This window comes from Melanostigma gelatinosum (assembly GCF_949748355.1).
Source record: "Melanostigma gelatinosum genome assembly, chromosome: 8".
NCBI lineage: Eukaryota > Metazoa > Chordata > Actinopteri > Perciformes > Zoarcidae > Melanostigma > Melanostigma gelatinosum.
The window spans coordinates 13,581,447-13,595,904 of NC_136641.1; the positions used below are offsets into that span (position 1 = coordinate 13,581,447).

General features: G+C 47.7%; 1 protein-coding gene across 2 annotated transcripts in view; it reads right to left on the reverse strand.

The window, feature by feature from the left end:
- rerea (arginine-glutamic acid dipeptide (RE) repeats a) overlaps nucleotides 1-14,458 on the reverse strand; it is an 88,333-nt gene that overhangs the window by 65,208 nt on the left and 8,667 nt on the right. For both annotated transcript variants that reach the window (XM_079273830.1, XM_079273829.1), the window contains exon 2: nucleotides 4,696-5,194. In XM_079273830.1, the coding sequence (XP_079129956.1) occupies nucleotides 4,696-5,050 (355 nt within the window). In that variant the 5' untranslated portion in view covers nucleotides 5,051-5,194. The remainder of the gene's footprint in view (nucleotides 1-4,695; nucleotides 5,195-14,458) is intronic.

A 14,458-nucleotide genomic window follows, 5' to 3' on the forward strand; every position in this document is an offset into this window, starting at 1 on the left:
TACCCCCCCCCCCCCAAGAGCGTACTGATCCTAAAATTAAATTGCACAAGGAATGCAATAATGGAACCACAGGGGTGTGAGGGGACTAGAGGGCCAAGAGAGCTCTGGCGAAAGAGGGGGAACTGGTGTCATTACTGATCCAGCACAGACCGCTCTCTGCAAGGAGGACCAGCTGATGACCAAGTCAGCCTTGGGCCACTTCCTGCTGGGTCAAGGCCTGCAGGCACCCAACTTCCCTTCCTTCCTCCATCGTCATCCACGAGCCCAATAACGCTCCCTTCCTCTCACTGGAGAGGCAGTGGGTAATACCTGGCAAGCGATACCATCGGCTTTCTACAATAGGACAGGCCTACAGCTGACTGGGCTCCTAGGGGAGAACAGAGGCTCTTTGACAACACCCCCCCCCCTCCTCCTTTCCTCTCCCTCCCGGCTAGCCCACGCTTTCTCATTTAGCAGTCGGCAGGTGGTTGGATTTCACTAAAAAGCCCTTTTCCCAGAGTCTCTAGCGTGGGGAGAGATGGGTGAGCAGAGAGGGCTTTTTGTTAAAAATTGATATGTTCAGTTAGCGACAGGCTACAGATTCACACTGCTATGTTTCAATGCGAGACGACTCCAAGGGCTTGTCCCTCATGTTAGCCAAACTGATCTGCAGCTCGTCTTTGTGGAGCAGGGGATGCGCGATGCTAATCCAGCTCCAGACCGCGGTGCAGAGTGACCCATCTGACCCATAACTGCACCACATTAGACAGGCTTCTCAAGAGGACCCGTACTGAAAACAGACCTCCGTTGAATGTTGCATTCCTATGAAGGGAAATTCACTTCAAGTAAAAAATGATTGGCAGTTCAAATGTATACCCACGATGGAATTCTGTGGGAGGTACCTTACGTTACAAATCACTTTTAAAGGCACTGAATGAAGGGTTCGCACAGCCTTTTAAGAGTCAAATCCAAGCACTTTAAAGGTACCTAATCCAAAAATGTCAAGACTCTTGAAGCCTTTATCCTCGCATCTAAATTGTTTGTGAAAAATAAAGTTCCCAGAATTCAATTATACCCACATCAATCAATGAGGATTGACACTTTGCCTATTTTATCATCTGTTTACATTAACTTTGATGTTTTGATTAGGATTATTCAACGCTTTCATATCTCCAGAGTAAAAGGCCTTTACCAACCGGCGGCGTGAGGGAAAAAACAAGACGCGAAAATGTGAAATGCTCGCCTGCAAATACTTTGCATCAAAACTATTTATACCGGCAGCGATGCAAATCAGCGACAGTTGCAACACTTGTTCAATAAAACTTTATTGCTCGTGGCAACTCGTTCGGTTATTTTACTTTCTCCTGTCGGGTGAAGGGGGTCCGCTCCGAGTCCAGTGTGTAACAAACAAATATTCATGTCAAATGCTGAAATGTTTTTTGGTTTACATGCGTGGTTGTGTAGATGAAACACCAGATTATGTTGAAAATGAAGCATTTTTAAACAATTATATTCAAGTTCAATGGTTATCCCGCTCTACATGTGTGTGTCAGACACACTCCTGCTGCACAGCTTACTTTGTGTGCGCACACACACACACACACACACACAAGGGTTCTGTTGTGGCTGCGGCAAGAAGCGGCAGCTGTCCAACTCCCCCAACACTCATATACACAAGGTGTTTTTGTCAGACTAGCCTGCAATCTCTCTGTATTATACGTATTATACACTGCTCGCCTTCTACGACGACATGATTCAATCTCATCATTATCGTAGGGTTGGCTGTGGCAGCCATGTTGTGTGACATAAACTGCGGTAGAAGGGCAGAAGGAGTGGAGTGGAGGAGGGGGGGGGGGGGGGGCAGGTGGTTTCCATTAGCTCTCTCCATTTTAAACAGACTAACCAGCCAGTCAGTTAGGAAGGAAGGAGACATGCTATGGCAGCCAGCAGCCAAGCAGAGTCCTGCTGCAGTGGAGAGCCGGGATGTGGACAGTATTGTGTCTTTGTGTGTTGCAGGAGTGTGCTGTTTTACAGATAGGCACTGGCTCTATGACTGGCAAAAGCATGCCTTGTTGGTGTGTGCATGTATATAAGTCGAAGTACACTTGTGAGCGTGCAGAAATGGTGGTTATCAGTGACCTGTGCATGCGCGTGTTCTTGCTTCTGGTCTCCTATTGATCCCTCTATGGCAGTGTGTATAATCTCCAGAGAGAGGATCTATACTCTGGGGCGGGGTGGTGGACGAGTGTGGAGAACAGGCTGTGGAAGGGTTTTTTCCGGGGCCTGGGGAAAAGGGTGAGAGCTCAGCCATAGGACACAGATCAATTTGGCATGTCTGTTTGCACCGTTCACCCCAGCAGCCCACCACACCAGTGGCCTGGGACAAAGTCCCCCGGCCACCGCTGCAGACACACTCCTCCATCCTTTTTTTTTTAAGCAGTGGCAGAGCTGCAGTTAGCTGCAGGCCCACCTACTGGCCCGACTGCACACCCATCCAATCGATGTGCACTAAGCCGCCTGAACCCATCTTCAAGGGATAGAGAGGCTGAGCAGAGAGATTGGGAGGTGGCTGCAGATTGGGAGTGTGCAGACGGCTTCACTACTGGCGTACCTATTATGTCTTATGTGATGACACGGGCCTGTATGTTTTTCTAAAGCTCCCTGTGTCAAAAGCAATCAAAACAGCATTTTTGGTTCACAAATTCTTTCTGATTCTGCCCCTCTTACAGTCACCGAGTTCTTCTCTCTCCCCATGTCTGGGGCGGAGTAAATCCCTCTCCAGGGGTGGTTAGTTTTACATATTGTGTGTCACTAGACGGATATAAAAGGATTTAACATTTAGTAAAGCATAATCCATCGCAGGCTCTTTGTGCCTGCCTAAGCTGCATGCATCAAATCTGATTGCAAGAAGGCTGCTACCAATGACCAAGCAGGAGGAAAACACACACACACACACACACACACACACACACACACACACACACACACACACACACACACACACACACACACACACACACACACACACACACACACACACACACACACACACACACACACACACACACACACACACACACACACACACACAGCTTATCACTTGAACAATGAGCAGAGGAGACAGCAGGTCAGTTGCTGAGGTGGAGGATCTTCTACATTGACAATAGGAGGTAAATTACAAACTAGTGTACTGGTGCTGGGCCCACCGACGACCCAATCCTGGCTCATCCCTAATCTAAAGCAATCTAACAGCAGCAGTCTCTGTGGAGGGAGGGCTGGTTGTGACACTCGAGCCGCTCTGTTCTCGACCTGTCAAACTAATTGAGGGAGAAGACAGGAAACATAAATATTCCCCATCAACCAGACACTGGCTGTGCTTGTGCACTCGGATGTGGAAATATAAATATTCGGCAGGGCTAATCCACTGAGACGGTCGACTTTGTTTATGTGCCTTCTGAATGTTTCATTGATGTGACTGACTGCTTCCGTCCCCCTCTCTCGCTCCCCCCCCCCCCCCTCTCCGCATGGTTAAGTATGAGACAAAGCGCTGGTGCTCTCTCTATTAAACATGAAATGCGGCGCAAAAAATGCTTGAATGGAGTCTGTTGCTGAGAGTTAGAGAAACAGAAATAGAGAGTGAGACTTGGGTTAATGCTTTCTAGAGGTACTTGTACTGATACCGGTGCAGACAGAGATAATTTGGCCGACAAGATTACGCAGCTAGACGGTAAGTGTAGGGTGGGGAGGTCTGGCTGTTTCACTGCACCTACTTGAAGTTGTCTCTTTGGTATTTGAAAAGGAAAGAAAAGGGAGGGAGTGTTTGGGTGGATGTGTTTATGGGCAGGTAGTTGGAGAAGACAATAACAATGCAATGACAATAACACACTGGTTGTAATTTCCTACCCCCCCCCCCCCCACACTACTTGACCTTTTGCTAGCTGCTAGATAAACGGAAAGACACGGGCGGCAATGATTCAGTTTGCAGTGCGGATAGCAGCGAGCAGCATCTGAGAGCACACTACTCCACACACACACAACTAGCTGGTCTGGCTTCCTTCCCGACAGTGAGTGTTGACATCCCCCCCCCCCGCCCCCTCTCTAAAACAACCAATTTCTAAACAGTAGGTGAAAGAGAGGCCATGTTTACAGCTGCGGAAAAGGTTGGTTCTCCTTTTAGCCTCGCGCATCAGACGGAATAAAAACACGCTGCAGCGTAGCTCAAACATCTCCACAGGAAACCAGAGTACCTTTCGGCCCCGGAGGAGATCGCATACATTCAGGGAGTCAGACGGTGTTGGGATGAAATCATTATCGTGGCTGTCGTCACTATCACATCATCCAGTGAAGCACCACTTTGCTTTATTGACTTAAGCCAAGACAAAGCACAGAGTGGGTCAACTTGGAATTGATTGTATGATGTATTGGCCTCTAGCCCGAGGAAGTACTTCTGCTGTTCGAGAGTTGCTACTCTGCACTCCCTCAGCAGCTTATTGCAACAGAGATGACCGCTTCTTTCTGAACAAAGGAATTCATCTTTGATTCAGTCAAAATGTGTCTCAATTCTTCCCCCAAAACAGCTGATTGACAACAAAGTGGGATATAGTGATTGTGATGTTAAACTGGGAAATTGATTGATGGAGATGATTGATGGAGACCATGCAGATGAGTGCAGCCCACCCGCATACCCACTTAAGATTAGCCGTGACTAGGACTTACCTCCGGGTCTGTAAACAACATCGTCTTCCGTGATGAAGGACGTGATTTCTCCGTTCTCCGTGCGCTCGTAGCGCGACTTCCTCTTGGGCGTCTTCTTCTTGCCCTTCTTGCCGGCCTCCTCGGCCGTGCCGCTTCCTCCGCCCGTGCTGCCGTTGTCGTTGTCCTCGTCCTCGCTGTGGTCGCTCTCTGCATAGTTCTTGGCCCCGCCCTCCAGCGTACAACTGCGCCGGGGCCTGGAGCTCTCGCTCTCCCCGTCCTGCCGGCGGGACTTACCGGACGGCTCTCTCTTGTCCCGGTCCCTGTCTCTGTCCCTGTCTCGCTCTTTCTCCCTCTCCTTCTCTTTGTCGGCCGTCATGATCCGCCACGTGCCTTCCTCAGTCCTCTCACGGCTGGGCCTCCGTGAAAGGTAGACTGTGAGCCTGGGCTTCAGTCTTCTGAATTTACCAGTCAAATCCAGGGAAAATTTGGCCACACCAACAACCCCAGTGTTTCAGAAAAGCTGTGGACAAGAGGAGAGGGGCAATTAGCATAACTCATTACCCTTATAGTAAGTAAGGAAGCAACATTTTCTAAGTAAAAAGGTTGTTTTTTTTTGCTGGAGGAGATCTTTTGTGGTGGAGAAAAACAAGATTAGCTCCTAGAGATCAGGCAGCTGTGCTGACTCTTCTCAACATCACAGTAATTATTGGCACTCCCCTCCATGACCATGTATACTCTGGAGAGCACCGAGTAGCTTTATCAAAGAACAGAACCTCATAGCTTCCTGCTCAAGCATATTTTCATTCTTTCAGAAAGGCAGTAAAACGGAGTTATTAAAGGGCAAAAGAGTGGAAAGAGAGAATGAAAAGTGCTACATGCACAGTATTTGTAACACAATAAGCTTAAGGGGAGTCGTAACTGAATACGCATAGAGAGGTAGTGCTGCATTGAGGATGAGGCTGGCAGCCAATATAATTTCTCGGAGATAATGTGTCGAGGGGCTTTTCGGCACAAGACGCTGCTTGTCGCCTTCAATGGGAGAGAAGCAGCATAAAACTCAACGACTAGCTTTTCTGCAGACCATCTGTGATGAGGCTGAATTTTACTCATCTGTGTGTGGCAGTGTGTGTGTGTGTGTGTGTGTGTGTGTGTGTGTGTGTGTGTGTGTTTGTGTGTGTACTCTGGCATATTGGACAGCACCCCAACCCTCTGCCCGTCACCGCTGTGTTAATGTGAAGTGACAGCTCTGGAGGGAAGAACACAGCAATCCACTGGGTAAGGAGAGGCAGAGGAGAGAGGCTGAGCCAGTCATTTGCCGTGCCGGGTCCACTGCCAGTTTCTACTGTTGTTCACTCAAAAAGGAAACCCATCTCCCACTTCCTCATGCCATCATGAAATCCTCCGTAAACAGTGAAGTGGGCAAAAGCTGGAGCAGCACGCCGTCTGCACCACACTGCCACTACACACTGCGCCTACAAAGGAGGCTTCTCATTTACTGCCAGTGTTTACACCCCCCCACTGCAACAAATTAACTAGAAATAGTTATTACAGCCCCCAGAGGGAGCAGAGCAGGCAATCAGCGCCCGCGTTACCATGGTGGTGATAGCAGGGTGGGAGAGGGAGAGTGAAAAATTAGGAAGGGGAAGAGGAGATGGAGCCAGGTGAAGCAGACTCTGCTTCGAGTGGAAATTATACAGCGTGTCTGCAAGGGGACGTGCGTTTATTGTAAAGGCTGGAGAGAGAATGGGATGTAAAGAGTAGAAGGTAAGAGGACGGTGGAGAGGGTTTTAGCGTGCACACACACACGCACGCACACACACACACACACAATGAAGCGTGTTTGACAACGGCTCTCCTCAGCAGCGGGTGCCGTCATCTCACGAGCAGACACCAACTGACAGGGCAGCTGCTCTTGTTGTCGGCTTCAACACAAACACCGGGCCTGATTAAACCGCAGCCTCGTCACAGCCCCATTAATCACCTAATGATGAGTTACCACGGCGACCACTGGGCCACCAGCGCACGCATATGCAGGAAGCACATTAGTGCGCAACACAGAGGATGCAAGGGCTCAGGGAAGGACACACACACCTCGATGCGGATACACACCTCTGTCGGTGTATGCCAAAATACATACTGTGCCCCCCCCCCTCCCCTCCTCCTGTGGCCATATCCAGCAGCATGACTCGGAGGTGTGAGGAACATGAAAACATCGATGAAGGTACCATTTGATTGCACAGCTCTGAATCCGGGGAGCTACCACAATCCGTGTGTGAGCTAAGCAGCACTACTCCCCTCCAATCAGTAACATAAGCCTCTTCCAGCGAGAGCAACCAGGACCCTGAACTGTTGCAAATGGAGGGCCGGCCCGTTCTCCTTTGATGTCGTGGGCCGCTGTAAGCCTCTATAAGTACAGTGGGTACGGAAAGTATTCAGACCCCTTTATATTTTTCACTCTTTGTTTCATAGCAGCCATTTGCTAAAATCAAAAAAGTTAATTTTATTTCTCATGAATGTACACTCAGCACCCCATCTTGACAGAAAAAAACTGAAATGTAGAAATATTTGCAGATTTATTAAAAAAGAATAACTGAAATATCACATGGCCATAAGTATTCAGACCCTTTGCTCAGTATTGAGTAGAAGCACCCTTTTGAGCTTGTACAGCCATGAGTCTTCTTGGGAATGATGCAACAAGCCTTTCACACCTGGATTTGGGGATCCTCTGCCATTCTTCCTTGCAGATCCTCTCCAGTTCCGTCAGGTTGGATGGTGAACGTTGGTGGACAGCCATTTTCAGGTCTCTCCAGAGATGCTCAATTGGGTTTAGGTCAGGGCTCTGGCTGGGCCAGTCAAGAATGGTCACAGAGTTGTTCCGAAGCCACTCCTTTGTTATTTTAGCTGTGTGCTTAGGGTCATTGTCTTGTTGGAAGGTGAACCTTCGGCCCAATCTGAGGTCCAGAGCACTCTTTTCTTCCAGGATATCTCTGTACTTGGCCGCATTCATTATTCCTTCAATTGCAACCAGTCGTCCTGTCCCTGCAGCTGAAAAACACCCCCATAGCATGATGCTGCCACCACCATGTTTCACTGTTGGGATTGTATTGGGCAGGTGATGAGCAGTGCTTGGTTTTCTCCACACATACCACTTAGAATTAACGCCAAAAAGTTCAATCTCTGTCTCATCAGACCAGAGAATGTCATATGTCTTGCACTGAGGAGAGGCTTCCGTCGGGCCACTCTGCCATAAAGCCCCGACTGGTGGAGGGCTGCAGTGATAGTTGACTTTGTGGAACTTTCTCCCATCTCCCTACTGCATCTCTGGAGCTCAGCCACAGTGATCTTTGGGTTCTTCTTTACCTCTCTCACCAAGGCTCTTCTCCCACGATTGCTCAGTTTGGCTGGACGGCCAGGTCTAGGAAGAGTTCTGGTCGTCCCAAACTTCTTCCATTTAAGGATTATGGAGGCCACTGTGCTCTTAGGAACCTTGAGTGCTGCAGAAATTCTTTTGTAACCATGGCCAGATCTGTGCCTTGCCACAATTCTGTCTCTGAGCTCCTTGGGCAGTTCCTTCGACCTCATGATTCTCATTTGCTCTGACATGCACTGTGAGCTGTAAGGTCTTATATAGACAGGTGTGTGCCTTTCCAAATCAAGTCCAAACTGTTTCATGAAACACAGCTGGACTCCAATGAAGGAGTAGAACCATCTCAAGGAGGATCAGAAGAAAAGGACAGCATGCGAGTTAAATATGAGTGTCACAGCAAAGGGTCTGAATACTTATGACCATGTGATATTTCAGTTATTCTTTTTTAATAAATCTGCAAATATTTCTACATTTCTGTTTTTTTCTGTCAAGATGGGGTGCTGAGTGTACATTAATGAGAAATAAAATGAACTTTTTTGATTTTAGCAAATGGCTGCTATGAAACAAAGAGTGAAAAATTTAAAGGGGTCTGAATACTTTCCGTACCCACTGTATCTTAACAATCTAGGTGCTATTAGCTCACATCTGGATACACTTTACACACAACTGCCTCATTCAAAATTTCTGGATCTCCAATTACATAAAAAAACTGCCCGTACGGACATGCGCTTGGTCATAATTAGTGTTCAAACTTTCACGAGTCGCTTAACAATACGTCTACGGTTCATTTGTTGCACATCAGCAGCTGCAGTGTGATGCAGATACATGAGCAATCTGAAGTCGAACAAATTGAGGGAGTAAAAAAAAAAAAAAAAAAAGGAGCGATTCAGTGTGAAGTAGCGCCACCGTGGCAATGAAAAGTCATAATGTATTGATGGCTGACAGGGAGGAGAAAGAGAGAGAGAGAGAGAGAGAGAGAGAGAGAGTGAGAGTGGGGGGGGGGTTCTCCACCCACAACCCGGGAAACAAAGTGCTCAGTAGAAAAGCAGCGCCGGCTGCCTGGCCGATGAATAACACTGTGAGGGGGCAGGTGAGGCTCGGAGCTATTACACATCAATCACTGGGCCGGGACCCTTTGAAAGATACCAGCTGTCTTAATGGAAAAGAGAAGGGGGGGGGGGAAGCAGTGGCTGGAGAGGTGGTTGAGGGCGTCCCAGCCAACGTCACCTAATCCACCATTTACATTACTGCAATGGAGTCAAGCACTAGCAGCCAGTGGGGCCCTGCTCAAATACATTTCTCTTTTCCGAAGCGGTAGAAATGAGACCTCTGGCCTGAAAAACCACACAGTTTGTGGCTCGATTAACACATCATCCCCCACAATGGCCACACAGCAGGTTTCTGTTACTAAACACAGCTTCTTTTTGGTTGTTTTTCCACTCCCGAACAGCCTTTAAAAAAAAGAAATCCCATGTTTTATTCATTCCAATCACTCTCACATTTACCCAAATCCTCGTCTCTGTAGTTTTAAATTAAAACATGTCTACGGATAAACATCCAAATTAACACGCTTCGCTTGAGTACCTATACAGCTCTAGGGTTTCTTTTTTTTTTTATCCCGCCAAATTTTTGAAATTGAATATCTTGGATTTAAAATTCGCAAAAGCTGGACATTTTATTCAAACAGCATTTTTATTTTAAATAATAGAGAAACTAGAATTTTCTACATTAAATGCAAAATTGAAAATAAAGACAATATAACCAGCACAGTGATCCGCTCAGTTTTGGGTGAGAGAGAGAGACGGAAAAAAGGTCATTCATGGCATATTCAATTGGGGAATTATGAAGTAGCAAAATGTGATTGGCAAGGATTTAGGGCCAGCTTTGCAGAGGGATTGAATGAAATACTCGCGTGAATACAGATTAGAGGAGAACAACGTTAGCATGAATATACACAGGGTTATTAACAATGAGGGCAACTCAAGTTGATCCGAATAAAGCAGCCAGATCCTCGGCAGTGGACAGATCCTAGCTGCGGTGATGCGGAGCTGCAGCGGGTTTTCGTCAGCTCCAATCCATTACTTGGTGCGATCTAATCTAAGCTGCCATCCAAAGGCCCCTAGAAACAACAGCACAATGAAAGGCTCAGCTGGAGGCGAGGGGGAGGCCACTTCATAAGGGATTCTCTGTGGTCTCTGCACGCCGCCTGCTTTGTCTTACCTGGTGCAATCACGGCTCGCTTTATTCTCCGAGGCACTCTCTGTTTTAGCTCACATTGGCAGGGCAGAGACACTTGTCTGCTCCACTTGTTTTTCAATTCACTGATGAGTAACCGCATCTTTTTTTCTTCTCTGCTAAAGCTGTGCTCACAAAAGGCTCTATTTTTAGTCGGCATCCGGGGTTAGTTTAGTCGGTAAAAGCCGTGCTCGAGAAAAGATAACTTGGGGCTTTCCAACATTTAAGCCTGCCTAGAGACTCCAACGGTAAAAAGGCTGCTGCACAAGAGCAGATTCTTATGGAAAATGACACCGTGTGCAACATTAAACTATCACTGTCTCAAAACATTAAGAGAATCTATTAAATCTTCCAGCATAGACTACCGTCTTTCTGTAACGTAAACCGACATCCACAAAGACAAACATATCCTCTGTCCAACATTCCACAGGTACTTTCCACCACAGACACGAGGATCAGACTGTGTGCTCCGGGGCCTAAGCCTCTCCTCCATCGAGTCAAAAAATCCTCCTCTAGTCCCCGAATGGGCCCTGAGGGGGCGGCTCCACAGCCCGAGATGTCCATTATGTACAGGGTCTGTGAGCAGGACTTCATTTCGCAGCCTTAATACCAGTTACTTCCAGACACGGTCTCCCCTCTCGGTCGGCCACGTTTTTGTCGGGCTGAAGGCCATTTCGGCAGCTCCGACTGCCGTCGTGTTTAGACACAGCTCCTGAGGGAAATGCCAGGGTTGTCCATTGTCACCCTTTTCCCCTCTTCCTCTACACGAGGCACTCTTGAGAAATGAATAATTGTGAGCGGGGCCCGGCAATGGACCTCTCCCAATGTGTCATTGATAAGAGCAGCAGGGGAATGTGAGGTATGTGGCGGCAGGCACAGCGCTATCATGAATGCGTCTCTTGATTGAGTTCCCCGGTAGATTTGTGGGCCGTGTGAATAAAGTGCCTGATTTGAAAGGATTTCTTGTGTCTTTCACCTCTCGAGAGGCACTGACGATTCAATTTTTCCGTGAATTATGCTGTTGTAATGGAAATGTACCCAAAGGTAGAACTGAGGAGAGGTGTAAATAGGCACTGGGGACACATCCAACCCTGACTTGCACTTAAAATTATTGGTGTCATACGTGTGTCTTCAAATATGTATCTCTATAAAAATGGAGCAGAGCTGTAAAGGGGGGGGGGGAGAGTTACATGACACTTTCATGTCAGATGTGCATAGAAATGATTTTTTTCGTCTGTTAGAATAAAAGGACTCTTGAGAATTTTTATATTTGCGCACTCAATCATGCACCACTTGCACTGATATCCTGCAATCAACCCCCCCCCCCCCTCTTCCTCCAAGATCAGCGCAACGATTGCATCCATCAGTTCAACTGCAACTGGTCGTCTGAATGAGCGTGGGTGAGGAGGAAATGTATTCATACGGTTGCCCTACATCCTCCAGCTACTCTAATCACTGTGCCACACAGAGTGATGTGCCAACACAGAGGAAGAACGAACATAAATAGATGAGTGACAGATAAGACAGCTCTGAGGTTTCACACAGACAGCGCAGACCGGCGGGGTTACTGAAGGATGTCTTCGAGAACAGCTCCCAAAAAAACAAAGCCATTAGGTCAGTACACAAAACCATTTTTTCCGCCTAAATTATTTAGCTGTGTGTCGGCAAACTCTGCTCCATTCTCGAGCAGATGGTGGGAGGAGGAGGATGATTGGGGGGGAGGGGGCAATCCCTCCATTCAACGTCTTATAATGATCCGAGCCAAAAAAAAAACACCTCCACCTCTAGATACCACAGGATGGTATTACCTCTAATTAGGAGGGGCTATTATTTCACATGCAAACGCCTCTCCTCTAACTACCAACTGCCACCCAACCATCACCATTGGCTGTCATTACGAAATAAATACATCAAAAGGATTTATTTTACGCATAACATCTCCCTTTTTGTTTGTTACCCTCCGTGCTAATTTCAGCATTCTCGCAAACCGCGCAGCCATAACTCCCGAGTCAATGTGTAACACTGTAAACAGACGGCCTGAGTGAACGTTCTCCAGTTGGAAATGTGTTTGTTCAAGGAAAAAAGGGGGCGGCTTCAGAGAGCAGCCAGCGGGGGGGGGGGGGGATATTCAGTGTAGCGTTCAGCCTTGTCATCCACCATCTCAGTGGTGTGGGCCGGTGATCCTAGGCGGAGGGGAAAGCACCCTCTGCAGTGCGCATGGGAGAATAGTATGAATCAGGAGTCTGTAGGGCCTCCGTGCAGCGAGCCACGCTGCAGCCACAGACGGGGCTGTGTTGTCAATATTGCCTGATTCTGGATGCGTTTCCTTCTCACTCATCAAAGAGAGAGAGCGAGAGAGAAAAAAAACACAGCTTGGGGGAAGTGGCCAGGAGTGATGAAAACACTGCTGGAAACAAGCAGGATCAGAGCTTCCATATCCTCAGAGGACAGCTCATAAAACATGCAGCAGCTGGGACTCTTACAGCAGTGGCATTTAATGCACCCTGCCACAAACACACACACACACACACACACACACAGGGGCCACACACATACACAGGTTACAAATACACACCGTTAATTTAAAAGAGTCTCAAGGAGTCAGGCTTTACTACCTGGACCACAAGCGAATACTTCAGCCTATCTAAAAATACACGCCGGCTACGAAAGGTAACTATTTTCCAAAAGCATTAGCAGTGGGGGGGAGAACAATGGGCTTTTGGGAAAATATGAGAATAGAAACTGGATATTACGCAGCGTGCTGTAGTGATCCTCAGATTAACTCTGCCTGTTCATGTGTGAAATGGAGACTTGTTCCCCGACTGATAGTGTGCTGTGCCTCAACCAAACACAAGCTGCATATTTTTCATCTTTCCAAACACCTAGCGACTGCAATATATTGGATTACATATTGCATCCTTCACCCTGCAACAACGACACATTAGAAATACCGCCCGACACTGGAGTGCCTCGGTAGCCAAGTGGCTACAGCACATTTAACTGCAACGTGCTGGTTTCAATTCTGGCCTCAGGACCTTTGGTGTAGGTCATGCACCCCCCCCCCCCCCTCTCCCCCATTTCTACACTGGCCTCTGTCAAGTAAAGGTGAAAATGCTCCCCATAAAATCTTTAAAAAAAATACCAGCCGACACAACATATCTCCAGCAGACTACAGGCCCGTTGACTCTGTTTAAACCGAAGGTGAATGCAGCCGGCTGTGCGGCTGAGTTGCTGTGAATAAGCCTCAGATATTCTTGGAATGTTAATGTTTGGCTTTGACCGTGGCAGCCTCGCCGACTTCTCCTCTCACCACCGGGCCATTGTGATTAATGACAATGAAAACACAATGTAGGTCTGCCGGTGCCAATAACACTCACAATACAGAGATCATCGCCTGAACGATAGGCTTTCTTTATACAACTAAATAAAAACTGAATAAATATATATATGTACTGCTGGAACGACTGTTTATACTGCACTCAATTACCATGACACAATTGTTACCTAATCCCATGCTTGCGGTGTGATCTCCTATGCATGAGCACGCCATATGCTGTGCTCATGCATCGGAGATCAGCCTCTAGCAGTCTCTGAATGGAAATCTAGGAGGACACCTTTGAGGAGCTACAGCCTTGTTAAAATAGCATCCCGCCGCATCTGCAAGCTTATAAAAAGGCACTGAGAGCATATTCACTACAGTACAGCATTCATCTAAGTGTACACACACACACACGTGTCAATCTAAAATGTGTAGGCCATTGACACGCACATTTACAAGCACACACATACGCATATAAACAAACAAAAAGCTGCTGCTGAGCAACTGTATTTGCAGTGCAGGTCAGACTATGTGCTCAGCCAATAAACGGCGGGAGTGTAATGTGCCTCGACCTTCTATCTTTCTTTCAGCAGCTCCTTACATATATTGCTGTCTCCCCTCATATATCACCCGGGCAAATGGCGCCCTTCACCCTGCTCCCTCCTGTGCCCCCCCCCCCCCCCTTAAAAGGCTGAGGGGACATCTTTGCCTGCTGTACTCAACTGACAGCCCTGGCAGCTTCCTCACTAAGCACAAGGGGAGGAGGGGGGGCAAGGGGAGTCGAGGGGGAAATGCTGCAATGAATAATTATGTTTCATAACATGCCCCATCCCCCCCACCCCCCTCCTTTATTAGCATCAAAC